The sequence below is a fragment of the Petaurus breviceps genome, unplaced genomic scaffold (genome assembly GCF_028583685.1).
Source record: "Petaurus breviceps papuanus isolate PSGF00001 unplaced genomic scaffold, PetGlider_PUasm1.0 37, whole genome shotgun sequence".
NCBI lineage: Eukaryota > Metazoa > Chordata > Mammalia > Diprotodontia > Petauridae > Petaurus > Petaurus breviceps.
In genome coordinates, this window is record NW_027186296.1 from 28917480 (window position 1) to 28931972 (window position 14493).

Below are 14493 nucleotides of genomic sequence, written 5' to 3' on the forward strand. Positions count from 1 at the left end.
TTTTAAAACTATTTTCAGACAGGGTCCATAGACTTTACCAGATAATCAAAGAAAGTCCTCAGTGACAAAAAAAAAGGTTTAAAAATCCCTGATTTAGATTATAAAAACCGAAAGGGCAGGGATCTTATATATACTTTACTTTTTTGTAAATCCCATACCATGGCTTTTAATATTTTCAATCAATTAGTGATCTTAATGACTTGACTACTTCTAAAGTGCTGAAGACCCAAACCTGTCAATCAAACAGGATTCATTACTATCAGCTGGAGTCAGGAAAAGTTCAAATTCGGCCTCAGACATTTAATTGCTGTATAACCCTGGGCAAGTCACTTAACCGTGTTTGTCTCAGTATCCCCATCTATAAAATGAGTTGGAGAAGAAAATGGCAAACCACTCTAGTATCTGTGGAGAAAACCCCAAATGGGGTCACAAAGAGTCAGACACAACTGAAACGACTAACAACAACAAAAATAAAGAGTAAACATCTGGACCCACAATGACTTGAAAATGCAGCTACACAGTCATTGACTAGATAAAACTTACCAATATCTTTTTCTGACTACCGTGTTTCCCCGATAATAAGACACTGTCTTATTATTTTTTTGGACAGAAAAACACCAGAGGGCTTATTTTCAGGGGAGGGCTTATTTTAATGAACATTGACAGCAATTTTAATAAACAGGTAAATGTGAACAAAAAAATGTACCTTTATTCAATAATGAATTCAATAAAAAACAGGATGACGCGCTCACTGCTGCAGCTCTGATTGGATGCAGCTCGTAGCGCAGGGGATCACCTTCACTACAGTAGCAATCTCAATAGGGCTTATTTTCGGGGGAGGGCTTATTTTAGAGGAACCTTACACAGTAAGAGGAGGGCTTATTTTTGGGATAGATCTTATTATCAGGGAATCACAGGTAGTAGTTTTGTACTTTAACTGATGTGTTATCTCATCAATGAAGACAATGACAAAGGCACTGTTAGAGACTTTACTAGGGATACAAATACAATTAATAAAGCAATCCTTAGAAGGAGCTTACATTCTAATGGGGGAGACAATAAGGACACATAAAAGTGTATATAAAATATAAATACAAAGTATACATTAAATATAAATACAAAGTAATTAATTGCAAGATAATTTGAGATAGATGGCACTATCAATTGGGAAGAATCAGGAAAGATTACAGGAAAAAGAAAGAGAATAAGCTGTATCTTAAAAGAAGAGTGGAACTGAAGTAGAGGTGAGCTGGGAGTACATTCCAGACATGAGGGACCACCATTGCAAATGTCTAATGATCAACTTGGCTGTACTGTAAAGTGTGAGAAAGGCAAATTACTTTTTTTTTTAAGCAATTGGGGTTAAGTAACTTGCTCAAGGTTACACTGCCAGTTATTTCTGGATGTGGTGCTAAGTATCTGAGCCTGGATTTGATCCCCAGGTCATCCCAACACTGGAACCAGTGCTCTTATTGCTGAGCCACCTGGCCACCCCTAAGCAATTGGGGTTAAGTAACTTGCTAAAGGTTACAAGGCCAGGTGTTTCTGGGTGGGTGCTAAGTGTCTGAGCCCAGGATTCGATCTCCAGGTCATCCGGACACTGGAGCTGGTGCTCTTACTTGCTGTGCTACCTGGCCACCCCTGGCAAATTACTTTCAATGAGGCTTCCAAGAAAGGCTGGAGCCAGGTTATGAAGGGTTTTAAAAGTTAAACAAGAATTTATATTTTATTCTCAAGGCAATAGTCATTGGGTTTGATTGAGTAGGGGAGTGATGTGGTCAGAGCTTCACTCAGGAAAGTGAAAGGAAAATCACTTTGGCAGCAATGTAAAGGATGGAATAAAGTAAGGAGAGACTTGAGACAAGGAGATCATGTAGGTAGGAGGCTGTGACAATCTAGGTGAGAGGTAATTGAAACTTGAACAAAGGTGGTAACTCAGTAGAGGAAAAGGCTGGAAGAGATACTGTGGAGGCAGAAATGGCAAGATTTGGTAACTGACAAGATTTGTAGGATGAGGAATATTAAGGAGTTGAGGATGACACCAAGATTGCAAACCTGGGAGACAAGAAAAAATGATTGGCCCTTTGACAGAACTAGGGAAATTTGGAAGAGGGGTGGAGAACTATCCATAGCTTCCCATAAATTCTCTACAAACAATTTACCCAGTGTGCTGGAGAACTTTTAAAATTTCCCTTGGTACCAGTTCAGCATTCCAGCTGTCTTGTTTCCTTTATTATGGCCCTTGGTGCCCCTCTTCCAATAATAAATTATTATGGCGTTTTTTATATCACTTCTTGTAAAAAGAAAAAAAAAAGGGGAGAAAGAAAAAAAAAACAAGCATAGGATCATAAATCTGGGGCTGTAAAGGAGCTTAGGGACCATCTACTCCAACTCCCTTATTTTTTGGATAAAGAAACTGAGGCCCAGGGTGGTAAAGTGATATGTCCAAGGTCATATAGATATTAATCTGCTAAAGCTTATTTATATCCACCAAAGAGCTCTCCTTTACCAAACTTCAAGTTATCTACAATTTGATTCTTCAGAGATCATGACATTCAAAAGTAGCATAACCAGGAGAAATATTAGTTTTAAAAAAATAATAAAGTGTGTGTGTGTGTGTGCGTGTGTGTGTGTGTGTGTGTGTGTGTGTGTGTGTGTGTGTGTGTGTGTAAAAGAGAGCATCTTGGGACCACCAAAAGAAATGGTCAATATCCCAAATGCAATCCAAACCACTCTTCTCTTCTAGCTCATTGTCCATCTGCAGAGTCAGTACTTACTCAAGATATATGAGTTACTGTCCAACTTGTGTCATAATATGTACACTGATTTATAGGTATAATAGATGATAAATATTTGTGGATTGTGAGCAAAATTATGAGACATATTTGTAGTGAATAACAGGTACTACCACCAATTTTTGTTCCTATCAATCAGTCTAATAATATAAATTACTCTATTAGTCTCTCCTGAGTTTCTCGTGTTTGATGCTGTTTGACAGAATAGAGAACATGAGGAGCATAAAACCACTCTTGAGGATCTTTTCAGAGAAAATCATTTTAGAGGAAAAATTGTAAAATACGTGAAACAATGACAAATAAAAATAGAATCTAATTAATTGCTAAATTGCACAGTAATGATTATATGTTTTCTACATTAAAAAAAAAAGATATAAATAATCAATAGAAAGGGACAGAGGGGGAAACAAGCATTCGTTAAGCACCTGATATGTGCCAGGCATTGTCCTAAGCACTTTACAAGTATTATCTCATTTAATCCTCACAACAGCTCTGAGAGGTCATTGTTATTGTTATTTCCATTTTAAAACTGAGGAAACTGAGGCAGACACATATTAAGTAACGTGTCCAGGGTCACAATGCTAGTATCTAAGGTTGAATTTGAACTCAAGTCTTCCTAACTCCATGTCTACTGTACCATCTACACTTAATGAAGTACCCTTAGACTTCATGAAGGAGGTAAAACATGACTTCTGGCTTGAGGAATGAATAGACTTTAGATAGGCAGAAGAGAAAAGGGAGAATATTCTAGGCTAGGGGTATAGCATGAACAGAGATATAAGAGTAGAAAGACTAAGAGAGGAACGTCTGAGGGGCAGTGAGTGAACGATTTTAGACAAAGTAAGGGTTCTTGTTAGAGACAGAAAGGAGGTAAAGTTCAATAAATGTTGGAGAATGTGAAGGATTTTGAATGCCAGCCTAGAGTTTTATCATACAAGCAACAAGGGACCATTAAAAATATTTGAATTTGGGAGAGACATAATGAAAATTATGTTTAAGGAATGTTCATCTGGCAGTGTACTGGATGGATGGAAAGAAGAAACTAGAGACAAAATGACCAGTTAGAAGACTATAGAATCATAGGACTATAGATTAGGTTACTGTGAATGAGGTCCTAAACTATGAGGTAGTAATTGGAATGGGAAAGAAAGGTAGAGAGGACTCATAGATAACTCTGTTTTAACTTGGGTGACATTGCTGGCACCATTCACCTAAACAGAGAGGTTAAAAGCAGAACTGATTTGGGAGAATGATTATCATGAGTACAATTTCATCGGTGTTTAGATGTAAGCTTGATACGATGGTCCATTTAAAGACATATATCCAATAGTTAGCTAGACAAAGACTGAATTTAAGAAAGTTAGAACTGGAGATATAATATTGGTAATCATCTATATAAAGATGATTTCATAAGCTGGGAGAGTAGATGAATCGAGAAAAAATTATATAGTAAAGAGGTCAGTAACTTAATATTGGGAAATAGGAGATAAGAATAATGGGAAATAAGGTTAGATATCATCTGGCCCAATTATGGAGACTGGTAAATACCTGGCCACAGAATTGAGTCTATTTGATATGCAACAATGGAGCTATCATAGTTTCTCTAGTAGGAGAAATGACATGGTGAAAGTGATGTTTTCAAAATAATCCTCTAGGAAGAGGGAAGTGGGGGGGGGGTGTAAAAGAAACTAAAGCAGAAATACTAGCAAGGAGAACATATTACAATAATGCAAGGGTAATGAAGGCTGAGGTGAGGATAGTAATTGTAGGAATATAGATATAAAGTTCCCATCCAAGTTTTCTATCCTTGTTCTCTAGGACTTTATATTATATGGAAACATCTACAGTAATAAATAAATACAGAGGAATACAAAGTAAGTCTGGAAGCAACAAATGTACACAGATAAGTAAATACAAAGTAATATCTGGAAACAACAAACAATATAAAAAGATAATAATATATGAAATAATACCAAGTAGAGTAAGGGAGAACACAAATAACAGGAGAGATATGGAAAGGTAGCATTTAAGACTTCTGTTGACTTGAACCTTGAAGTGAGCTGAAAATAGCAAAAGGCAGGGTTAGCAGAGAGAACCCTCAGGTGTGGGGAATGGAGGGAAAGCCTAAATATTTGCTCAGCAGGAGTAAACTATTTAAGAATTTGAGGACAGATAGCTTTACATTTATATCTTGAGCTAGAATTCATAGCCTGAAGGAAGGTGTAGAAAACAAGATCAAAGTTACAGATCTGGGAGTCCTAGAATAGAAGTTAGAGTGAAAACTAGGGGGTTTCTCAGAATTAAAGGCAGAGAAAATCAAGAACCGAGTCTTACATAACCAAAATATTATGTGCAAGGTTGTTGTTCTCAAAAAGCACCATGACATCAGGAAGATGATGCCATGACATCTAAGTGATTTGGATTTAAATGAGGGAGGGCTGTGGAAGGTCACTCACTTTCTCCTCTGGATCCATCTCATTCCAGTGGCAAGATATAGATCAGGATGACTGGAGATGGGCTCAAGATAGTATAGTCTGGGGCGGCCAGGTAGCACAGCAAGTAAGAGCACCGGCCCCAATGTCGGGATGAACTGGGGGATTGAATCCGGGCTCAGACACTTAGCACCCACCCAGAAACACCTGGCTGTGTAACCTTGAGTAAGTTACTTAACCCCAATTGCTTAAAAAAAAAAAGATAGTATAGTCTAATGGAAGCCATGAGAAAGGAGATATTCAAGTAATATTGTCAAATACCACAAAGAGTTTGGTAAAAGTAGAAGGAAGAAAAAGACATTTGACTTACATAAAACAAAATTACTAGAGAAGTTAATTTTGAGAGATCATAAACTCTCTGAGGGCTGAGATTATATAAATCCTGGAAATACTTTCTTCTCCTCTCTTCTCTGTCTTTAGAAATTCCAATCATTATTCAGATATATTTCAAACCCCACTTTCCTGAATCTGCTGGTGGTATCAAACATGGCAGAGGCAGTAAGTACTGAAACTACTAGCTTTTGATATGAGTATACAGTGGTGTGAGGAAGCCAGTTTATGCTGGTTCAGGAGAGCTGATTATTAAATTTTCAGTGTGATTGTTTACACCTCAAATTCTTGCTACAAATCAGACCTTTATTTATTGCTTTTTTGATTGGCTAAACTTAGGAAAGCAATGTAGAAAATGTTAATAATTCAGACTATAATTTAAAAGGTTCAAAATGTGTTCAATTTTTTTTTTGGAGAGGCTGTTGTTAAACATTTACTAATATACTCCCATGTCTATGTCACTTGCTTTGAGTTTTAGTTATATGTTTATGATTATATACTAGATTTTAAGCACTTAAAGAAAACTATGTCTCATACCTCTCTTAATACCTAGGAAGGTGGTGTTGCCAGGTACATGGTAGGTTACAAGAAATACTTAAGTGACTCATTCTCTGAAGCATTTAGTAGAGCTCTCCTTTGGACAGGGATTATAACTTTCCTGGAAAGTTAGCTGTAAAGTGAAATTGTGGATGACCTCTAAGGTCCTTCCTAACACTACATCATGATACCATAATTACAAGACCCAGTTTTATCACTGACTCTCATTATTAAATTAGAAATGTACTTCTCCAGGAAAAAATTAATCCTGATTACAATAAACTCACATAAGAATGTAACAAACCTGTAAAATGAACTTTAGAGAATGTGGATAAAGAAAGATAAATCAGAAAATAATACAATTGAAATATCAGCTGATTTCTGTGCAAAGTGGGGGTTTGAAATCCTAATGGTTTCACCAATTTTCTATCTTTCCTGCTTCACACTACCTTAAAAATTCTTATTTATCCACAATAATTGCATGTCCCTGTATTTCTTTCCCTTACACTTAATAACTTCTTCCCAGACATTTTTGCCTTCAGAAAAATAAGCTCTGTTCACAGATTTTTTCATAGCATACTGAACCAAAAAAATACAAACTTGTGTATCTTTATATCCTTAAAGAGCATGTCAATTTTCATGAAAATGTCATTTAAAATTACATTACATGCCTAAGTGAATATTCTTATTGGTTGCCATTTGAAGGATGGTAGACAATGACAAAGCTTAACAAAATGTAGCTTGATGTCTTTTATTGGTGTATCAAGTTTTTTCAAAATACTTTAACTCCAAAAATAATTGGAAGGAAATATTAGGTGGCCAAGTTAAAAGAAACCTCACTTTTTCAGCTATATGGTCAGGGTGAGGTATTATGGAGTCTTTATCCAGCTCATTTTGTCCAAAGATTGAATTAAGCCCTTTCCCCTCTTTCTATATCACTCTTAATGATATGGAAGCCCAGCAGAATGTAAACTCTTTGGTGGACAGCTTATTTGGTTTTCCTCTTTGCATCCCCAGCACATTCTAGACTTGTAAAACATTCTTGATTATTATTTTTAGCAATAATAATGCTAGCAGATTACATAGTGCTTTGAAGATTGCAATGTTTCACATACATTATCAGAGCCAACTTTATTGCTGTTTTAAAAGTAGAAAAATAGTATTTTGAATTCTCTTTCTTTTTAAAGTAAATATTTGGGCATTTGAATGTGAGAGCCATGAAAATCTTTTTTAAAAAAATTTAATAGCTGGTAGGCTTTCTTTTGGAAAGAGTCTTTTAAAGTGTCCCTTATTATATATAATGTGTTAAGGTTATATTAAACTGTGCACATATTTATTACATAAGTGCTAATAATACTTGTCATAAATAATATTTCTTCACAACCTTGGGGAGTAGACAATGCAGATATTATTCCTATTTTATAAATTTTGATGTTAACAGTATAAGTCAGTTCAGGCTAAGATTTTAAAACAGTGTGTATGTAAGCATGTGTTTTGTTTTTAAAAACTGTACAAGTGTTTGGAGCACAAGTATGAAGGTGCCATAACATTTTGGCTTGCCAACACTACCTCCTTAAATATTCACGTCTACCACCTTCAAACTTTTTTGGAGAATCTTGCATGTGTTGTGTGGTCATGTTGTGTGTATGTACACGCTTGTATGTATGTATGTGTGGTATTTTTACAGAGATAGATTTTTCTGAAAATAGGACTCAGTTAAATTTTAAAATTACAGGTTAGCTTCAGATATTTCATTTCAACTTGTTTTATTTAGGAGGCAGTTCAGGAAGTGAGGAAGCTATGAAATACTTTTTCATATGGTCAATTTACTGCATATTGAACTAAAAAACACAGTGCCTTTTAGGACTTCTATTATAAAATTAACTTATAAAATGTCAAACTATCTTAAGTTTTCTCAAGTGTTTTCATGTATATGTAAACTAGATTGAAAATAAATTATGAAAAGATTGGATTAATTTATTTCCCTTTTTGATATTGTAATAAGCTTACAATTGAAACATGAAAGCAAATGACCTTTGCTGATGTGTAGTTGAGAACAACATTCCTAAACTTCAACCAAGTCCTTTATTCATATTTTTTTAATCTAATGCAAGCAGTCCTATAAAGTATTCTTGAATGGAAAGTTTTTTTTTCTTCCTAATTCAAACACGTCGGATATTTATATTTGCATTCTCATGGTCTACAATAAGTATTTTAAGAATGAAATTTTAAAGTTCATTATTTCCTTGTAAAGGTGTTTCATAGTTTAAAATCAAAATATCCAAATTTTAATATTGACTTCATTTATTTGAAATTGACTCGGTAATATTGATCACTGGTTTTAACGTATTGGAAAGTTACACACACACACACACACACACACACACACAGAGTTTCCTTATAAACTTATCAAGATTAAACTAGTTTAACCAGTGCTCTGCACATAGTAGGTGCTTAATAAATGTTTGGCTTCATCATCATGCACAGCAGTCCAGTTAATTCTGTATTGGGTGTTTAGAATGAAGGCTTAACTTAAATGAGTCTTGTTTTGGAAATAAACACATTGTTATAATAATTTAAAGACCAGTATTGGGGTGGGTATGATTTAGAAAATTCATAATATATGTATAAACACTTGCATCAAATCGGCCAGCCTCTTTTTTTTAATCAGCTGATGTTAATGTTTGGATACTTTTTGTATCTTGTTGCTGAAAATATTTTTGCATTTCAGCACATCAAGTTACAATAGTTTTTACTTATGCAGAAAAAAAAAACCAGTATAGGTCAGGATTAAAATCCAGTTCTCCTGATTCCAAGTTCAGCTATCTATCTGTCATATCATATTGTCTTTCCAGGAGTAATACTGAAGTTTGCCACTGATCTATTATACCATATGTGGGAAGGGGAAGGAATAAGCATTTAAATAGCGCCTACTACTGCCTGGTACTGTGCTAAGCACTTAACAAATATTAGGTCCTCACTACAACCCTTCCAGGTAATTGCTGTTATTATCCTCATTTTACAGTTGAGGAAACTAACACCAAAAATACAGGTTAAGAAAATCATCCAGGGTCAGTCACCCAGCTACTAAGCTTACTTATTACATGGCACTTTATTCACAACAATCCTGTGTGAATTAGTCAGCGTAGCTTTGAAAACTAAAAGATTTTTCATTTTATCTTGGAAGTAATAGGGAGTCATTGGAGATTATTGAATAAAGGGTGACTTGGTCAGTCCTGAGCTTTAGGAAGATCCATTTGACAGCTGAGAGGATTGACTGGAGTGAGGAGACTTAAAGCAGGGCAAAATAGCAAAAAACAAAACCTCACAGTCTGCCTTAAATGGAAGAAAAAGCTTCTCCACTGGTTTACCAGGAGAGCTGCATAATATCAAAATGTTCTAAATGAGATTTTTGAAAAGAGAAAATAATTTGTATTGCCCATTCGCAGGAAAATGTACCTAGCAAGCACTGGACAAATACTTCATTCTTAAGCAGTTTTTGTTTTTGTTTTTTTAGAAAACAGTAACTGATAGGCGTTAAACTGGAGGAAAGCCCTGCAAATCCACAATTCCGGCTATTTTCTCAGGTCCTGGAACTGTCCGCGGGCAGCAGGGAGGAAAAGGTTTCGATTTTGCTTGGTTTTCCAGGCCAAGTTCAAGAACTTTCTGGTTTTAAATAAATGGCCAAAGCTGATAAGAAACAATCTCCTCACTGCAGGCCAAGTGATAAAGAAGAGCAGAACTCGCCAAACCGCAGTGACTGGAGGAATGACGGGGAACGATCTTGTTTGGGGCCTGAATGAACCCGAATTCTTTGGGGACCAGCAGCCTCCAGGGACTCTGACGCTTCACCGGAGGGGGTCGTTTCCGCAGTGGGTCAGCACCGAGCCTAAATCTCCTCCACGTGTCAGACAGGGAAAACCGAGGGTTCTGGCGGGTCGGGCTTTGGATCCACCTCTCCCAAGTCCCTTCCACAGCATCAGAGGATTGGGCAGTCTACAAAGCATAAGTACGTTCTCTCCTCCACCTCCAGGACCTCTACTCTGCCCGCCGTGCGCCGCCAAAACGCCGGCTCCCCATCCTAGGATCAGTTGCTTAGCTCCCAGCCAAGGCTTTAAAAAAAAAAAAGAACTGGGGTGTTGCAGGGGAGACCAGCAGCGTCTTCTCTGCGCAAGCCCGGCCGTCCTCAGATTCAACTTCCTGCACGAGAAAATGTTTTCCTACTCGAGCAGCCGACTCTCAGATACGACGCTAACCTCCAGGGTGCGGACGGGCGCGCCCGCGGCCCGCCCCCTCCGCTCTCAGTGGAGGGTGGAGCGGTACTTGCCTAACTCCTTCGTAAGGGACGCGGGGGCGCGCCCGTAAGAGCTCAAGGCGGTGCTCTTTGGGCTGTGCCTTCTTCTCCCTCTCTTCTCACACTTTCTGAACACGCCCCCCAGCCCGCTGCCCTATCACCGGGCGCGCTGCCACGAAGAGGCGCACCCGGAACCAGCCGGCACGCGGACAGAACGGGATTGGAAAGGGAGGGGATGAGGAGCCTCTCTCCTGCATCTCCGCGCGCGCTCCCGCCCTACACCCCCGTGACGTCCCGCGCCGAGGCGCTGTAGCTGTCTGTACCGCTGTCATGGCGTCTACGCCTCTCTCTGAAGGAAAGCGGCCAAGATCTAGATAGAGTCAGGGGCTGGCGGCTCGGCATGGAGAACAGCCCCGAGAGCCGGCAGCCGCTAGGACACGGGGCGGAGGCGGCCGCAGGGCCGGCAGCAGGGACGGCTTTTCTCGAGGGAGGGGCAGATGAAAACAAGAACAGCGCAGGGCACAACCCTGAAGTGAAGCCGTCTGCAGAGCCTAGCAGCGCCCGCGATGGGCAGGGGGCGGCGGCCGGCCCCGGGAGCCGCCCGCAAGAGCATTCTCCCGGGGTCACCGCTCCGGACACCGGACCCGGCGGCTCCCACTCCGGCTCGGAGCAAAAGCACAAGCGAGAGAGCCCCGCGGCCTCGGAGGAGGCTCCGAGAGGGCAGCACAAGGTGACCGCTGCCTCGGAGAAAGCCGAGGCCGTAGGAGGAGCGGCTCCCGCGGGGACGTGTTCGTCCGCGGCTGGAGATGCCGGCGGCGGCCTCAGCAGCAGCAGTAGCCCCAGCAGCAGCAGCAGCAGCAGTCCCAGCAGCAGCAGCGTCCCGAGCCCTCCCGGGGAATCTCCGAGCCTGGATTCCCTGGAGTCGTTCTCCAATCTGCATTCTTGTCCAAGCAGCTCAGAATTCTGCAGTGAGGACGGTCCCGAGCCCAAGGGCCCGGAGGAGGAAGAGACCTCGTCCGGCGGAGCTGCCCCTCTCTGTAAGGAGGAGGGAGAGGCCGCTCAGGTGCTGGCGGCCTCCAAAGAGCGCTTCCCGGGACAGTCTGTATATCACATCAAGTGGATCCAGTGGAAGGAAGAGAACACGCCCATTATCACCCAGAATGAAAACGGACCCTGCCCTTTGCTGGCCATCCTCAATGTATTGTTCCTGTCGTGGAAGGTACACCCAGCAACCTTTCTATTCCCAGCAGCTTTTAGGGAAGGAAAGGTGGGGAGAAAGAAAGGAGCCCCAGGGTCAGCAGATAACCTTCCTTCTTTTCTTTTCCTATACACTTTTCCCCTTTTCATATTACATGAAATTCACACGGGGACTCTTCTGTTGAAGGAATACTCCCAGATGAATATCGAGTGTTGTCCCCTGACACTTCCTCTTGTAATATTTTCATATTAGTTGAGATTTTTTTGTCTGTGTTTTGTACAGCTGTTACTTAGTAGCTAAAGCATCTTAAACTTACCTCCACCCTATCCCCCACCCCCAAAAAAAACAAAGCAAAAAGCTTACATCTTCCTATTCCATGTCCGTTTATGAACCTCAGGTGTCATTTTTTAAAAACTGAGAAACCTGAAGGAAAGTAAGTTATAGGTATTATCAATCTTTGATGTTCTTTTAGACCAACTTATTCCCTATTTTTAGGTCAATGTATATAGGATAGAGAAGACCCTGACACTTTTTTTTCCATTTAAGGAAAACTATTGATCTTAAACACAAAGAATACTGTAGTTTCTTTCATTTCTCTATGCAAAGCCTGTATTCTCGTTGCTTTTTACATGCCTCATTTCTTGCCCCATTGATTTGGATGTTTTATAAATACTAACATTTTACTATATTTTTACTATATGTGTGTGTTGTGCCATATGTACTACTGTGTATTGCTATTTACACAATACATATTACCATCAGCAGTAATATATTCCTGTGCCAATGGGGTTAATAGTGATGTCAAAGGTCAAAAAACAAAATCCAGAAAGGGGAGAGAGGAATATTAAACATATGAGGCCACAATATAAATGCCGTAGTAGCTTGTAGTTCTGCAAGAAGGAGAAACAGTTTAACTAAATCATATTAACATATGCATCTGTGTGATATTTACAGTACAGTAAACCTCAGTAATTTGGGATGTTAGGGTGAAGATCAGGTAAAAATCAACCCTTTTTAGTAGTTACTTCTTTAAGGATGATACAGAAGAAGTGGAAAACAGGGCCATGTGTCCTTGATGAACTTATCGTCTATTTGAACATACAAAGTTTATTTTATTAGAACAACTAGAGAAAACAGAACAGGACATAGTGCAAGATTCTGTGGCACAGACTACAAGTGCCAGATGAATTCCGAGAAGTGAAAGATCATTGTGGATTAGAGTAGAGAGGATCAATTTGGCAGAATAGGTGAATTTGAGTTGTGTTCTGAATGGAAACATAGAATTTGAGTTGTCTGGGACTGAGTACTTCAGGTGGACGGAATGGCATAAATAAAAGTTTAGAAGCCAAAATGAACTTGGAGGTGTCAGGTTGTATTTTTTTTTTGGTAGAACTGGGGGGGAAGATACCGTTTTAGAGTAGAAATTCATATTTGTGAATAGTAAAAGGTTGGAGGAGTAAAATGGACACAGTTGATGGAGACCTTGAATAACAAAGCTGAGTTTAGTTAATCATTTTAATATAAGCCTCCAACCTATTTTTGAGGAGTTTTTGTAAGAGGAAGGTCATTGTAGATTTTAGAGTTAGGATGGAACCTAGAAACTTTTATAAATATTAATCTGATGATCTTGTACAAATTGCATTTGAGTTTGAAAACAGATCAAATCAATTAGGAGGAGACCACTGCCATATTCCCAGTAGCAGAGGGTGTTATGCAGTTCAACAAATGTTTATTCAGTTCTCATTATTTGCAAGACTCTGGGGATACAGAGACAGAAATGAAGGAGGAACTTACATACTACTGGGTACAACATAATACAAAAATAACTAAATAGGAAGTAATTTCAAGAGGGACAATGTGCTAATAAACGGGCTGTGGTGGAGTCAGGAAAAAAAGCTTTTATGCAAGAGATGTCCTTTGAGCTGTGGAATTTTGTGAGAAAGGTGAGAAAATGGGTTTGAGGTAAGGTGGGGGATCAGTGGAGAGGGTGATGGAACACAAAATAGTTATCTTCAAGAATTTCAAAGGTGGAAGGAGGAGGAGAATACATTCCAGAAATGGAGGAAACTCTAGGCTAAGGAATGGGATGGAATTTATAGGGAAGAGTTAGTAGGCTAGTGTAACTGGAGCAAAGATCATGTGAAGGAATATAAAATGAAATAAGACTGGAAATGGTAAGTGGAAGTCAGATTGTGAAGAGCTTTAATTGCCAAACAGATGATTTTATCATATAGGCATGTGTATTTTATCATACAAGCAATAGGAGACATGGAAAATTTTTTTAAGTTTTTATTGATATCTTTTCCCATAATTTTCCTCAGTACACCTTCCAACTCTCCCAGAGAACTATCCTATATAACAAATATTATTATTATTTTTATTTATTTTTTGCTTTTTAGGAAATCGGGGTTGTGACTTGCCCAAGGTCACATAGCTAGTGAGTGTGTCAAGTGTCTGAAGCCAAATTTGAACTCAGATCCTTCTGATTCCAGGACTGGTTCTCTATTCAATACGCCACCTAGCTGCCCCTACAAATATTACTTTTAAGAGGAAAAAGTAAGAGGAACTAAGCAATATAACTGATCAAAAACAGCCTGAAAATATGTGCAATGTACAATACTTGTGGGACCTCCCACCTCTGCCAATGGGTGGAATGGGAGTGTTTTCTTATATCTGTTCATTCTAGCAATGTTTATTCCTTATAATTTTGCAACATTCACTTTTTTAGATAATTTTTTATATTTACATTGTTGTAGTTATTGCCTATATTGTTTCCTTGACTCTTCTTACTTCACTCTGCATCATTTCATGTAGCTTTTTCCATGCTTTTCTGTATTCATCAAGTCA

The 14493-nt window shown here is 38.9% G+C and overlaps 1 protein-coding gene across 5 annotated transcripts in view; it reads left to right on the top strand.

The window, feature by feature from the left end:
* Nucleotides 1–10635: 10635 nt before the first annotated feature.
* The window catches only part of MINDY2 (MINDY lysine 48 deubiquitinase 2), a 122555-nt gene continuing 118697 nt past the window's right edge, over nt 10636–14493 (top strand). For all 5 annotated transcript variants that reach the window (XM_069098153.1, XM_069098154.1, XM_069098156.1 and 2 more), the window contains exon 1: nt 10636–11667. In XM_069098153.1, coding sequence (XP_068954254.1) covers nt 10849–11667 — 819 coding nt within the window. In that variant the 5' untranslated portion in view covers nt 10636–10848. The remainder of the gene's footprint in view (nt 11668–14493) is intronic.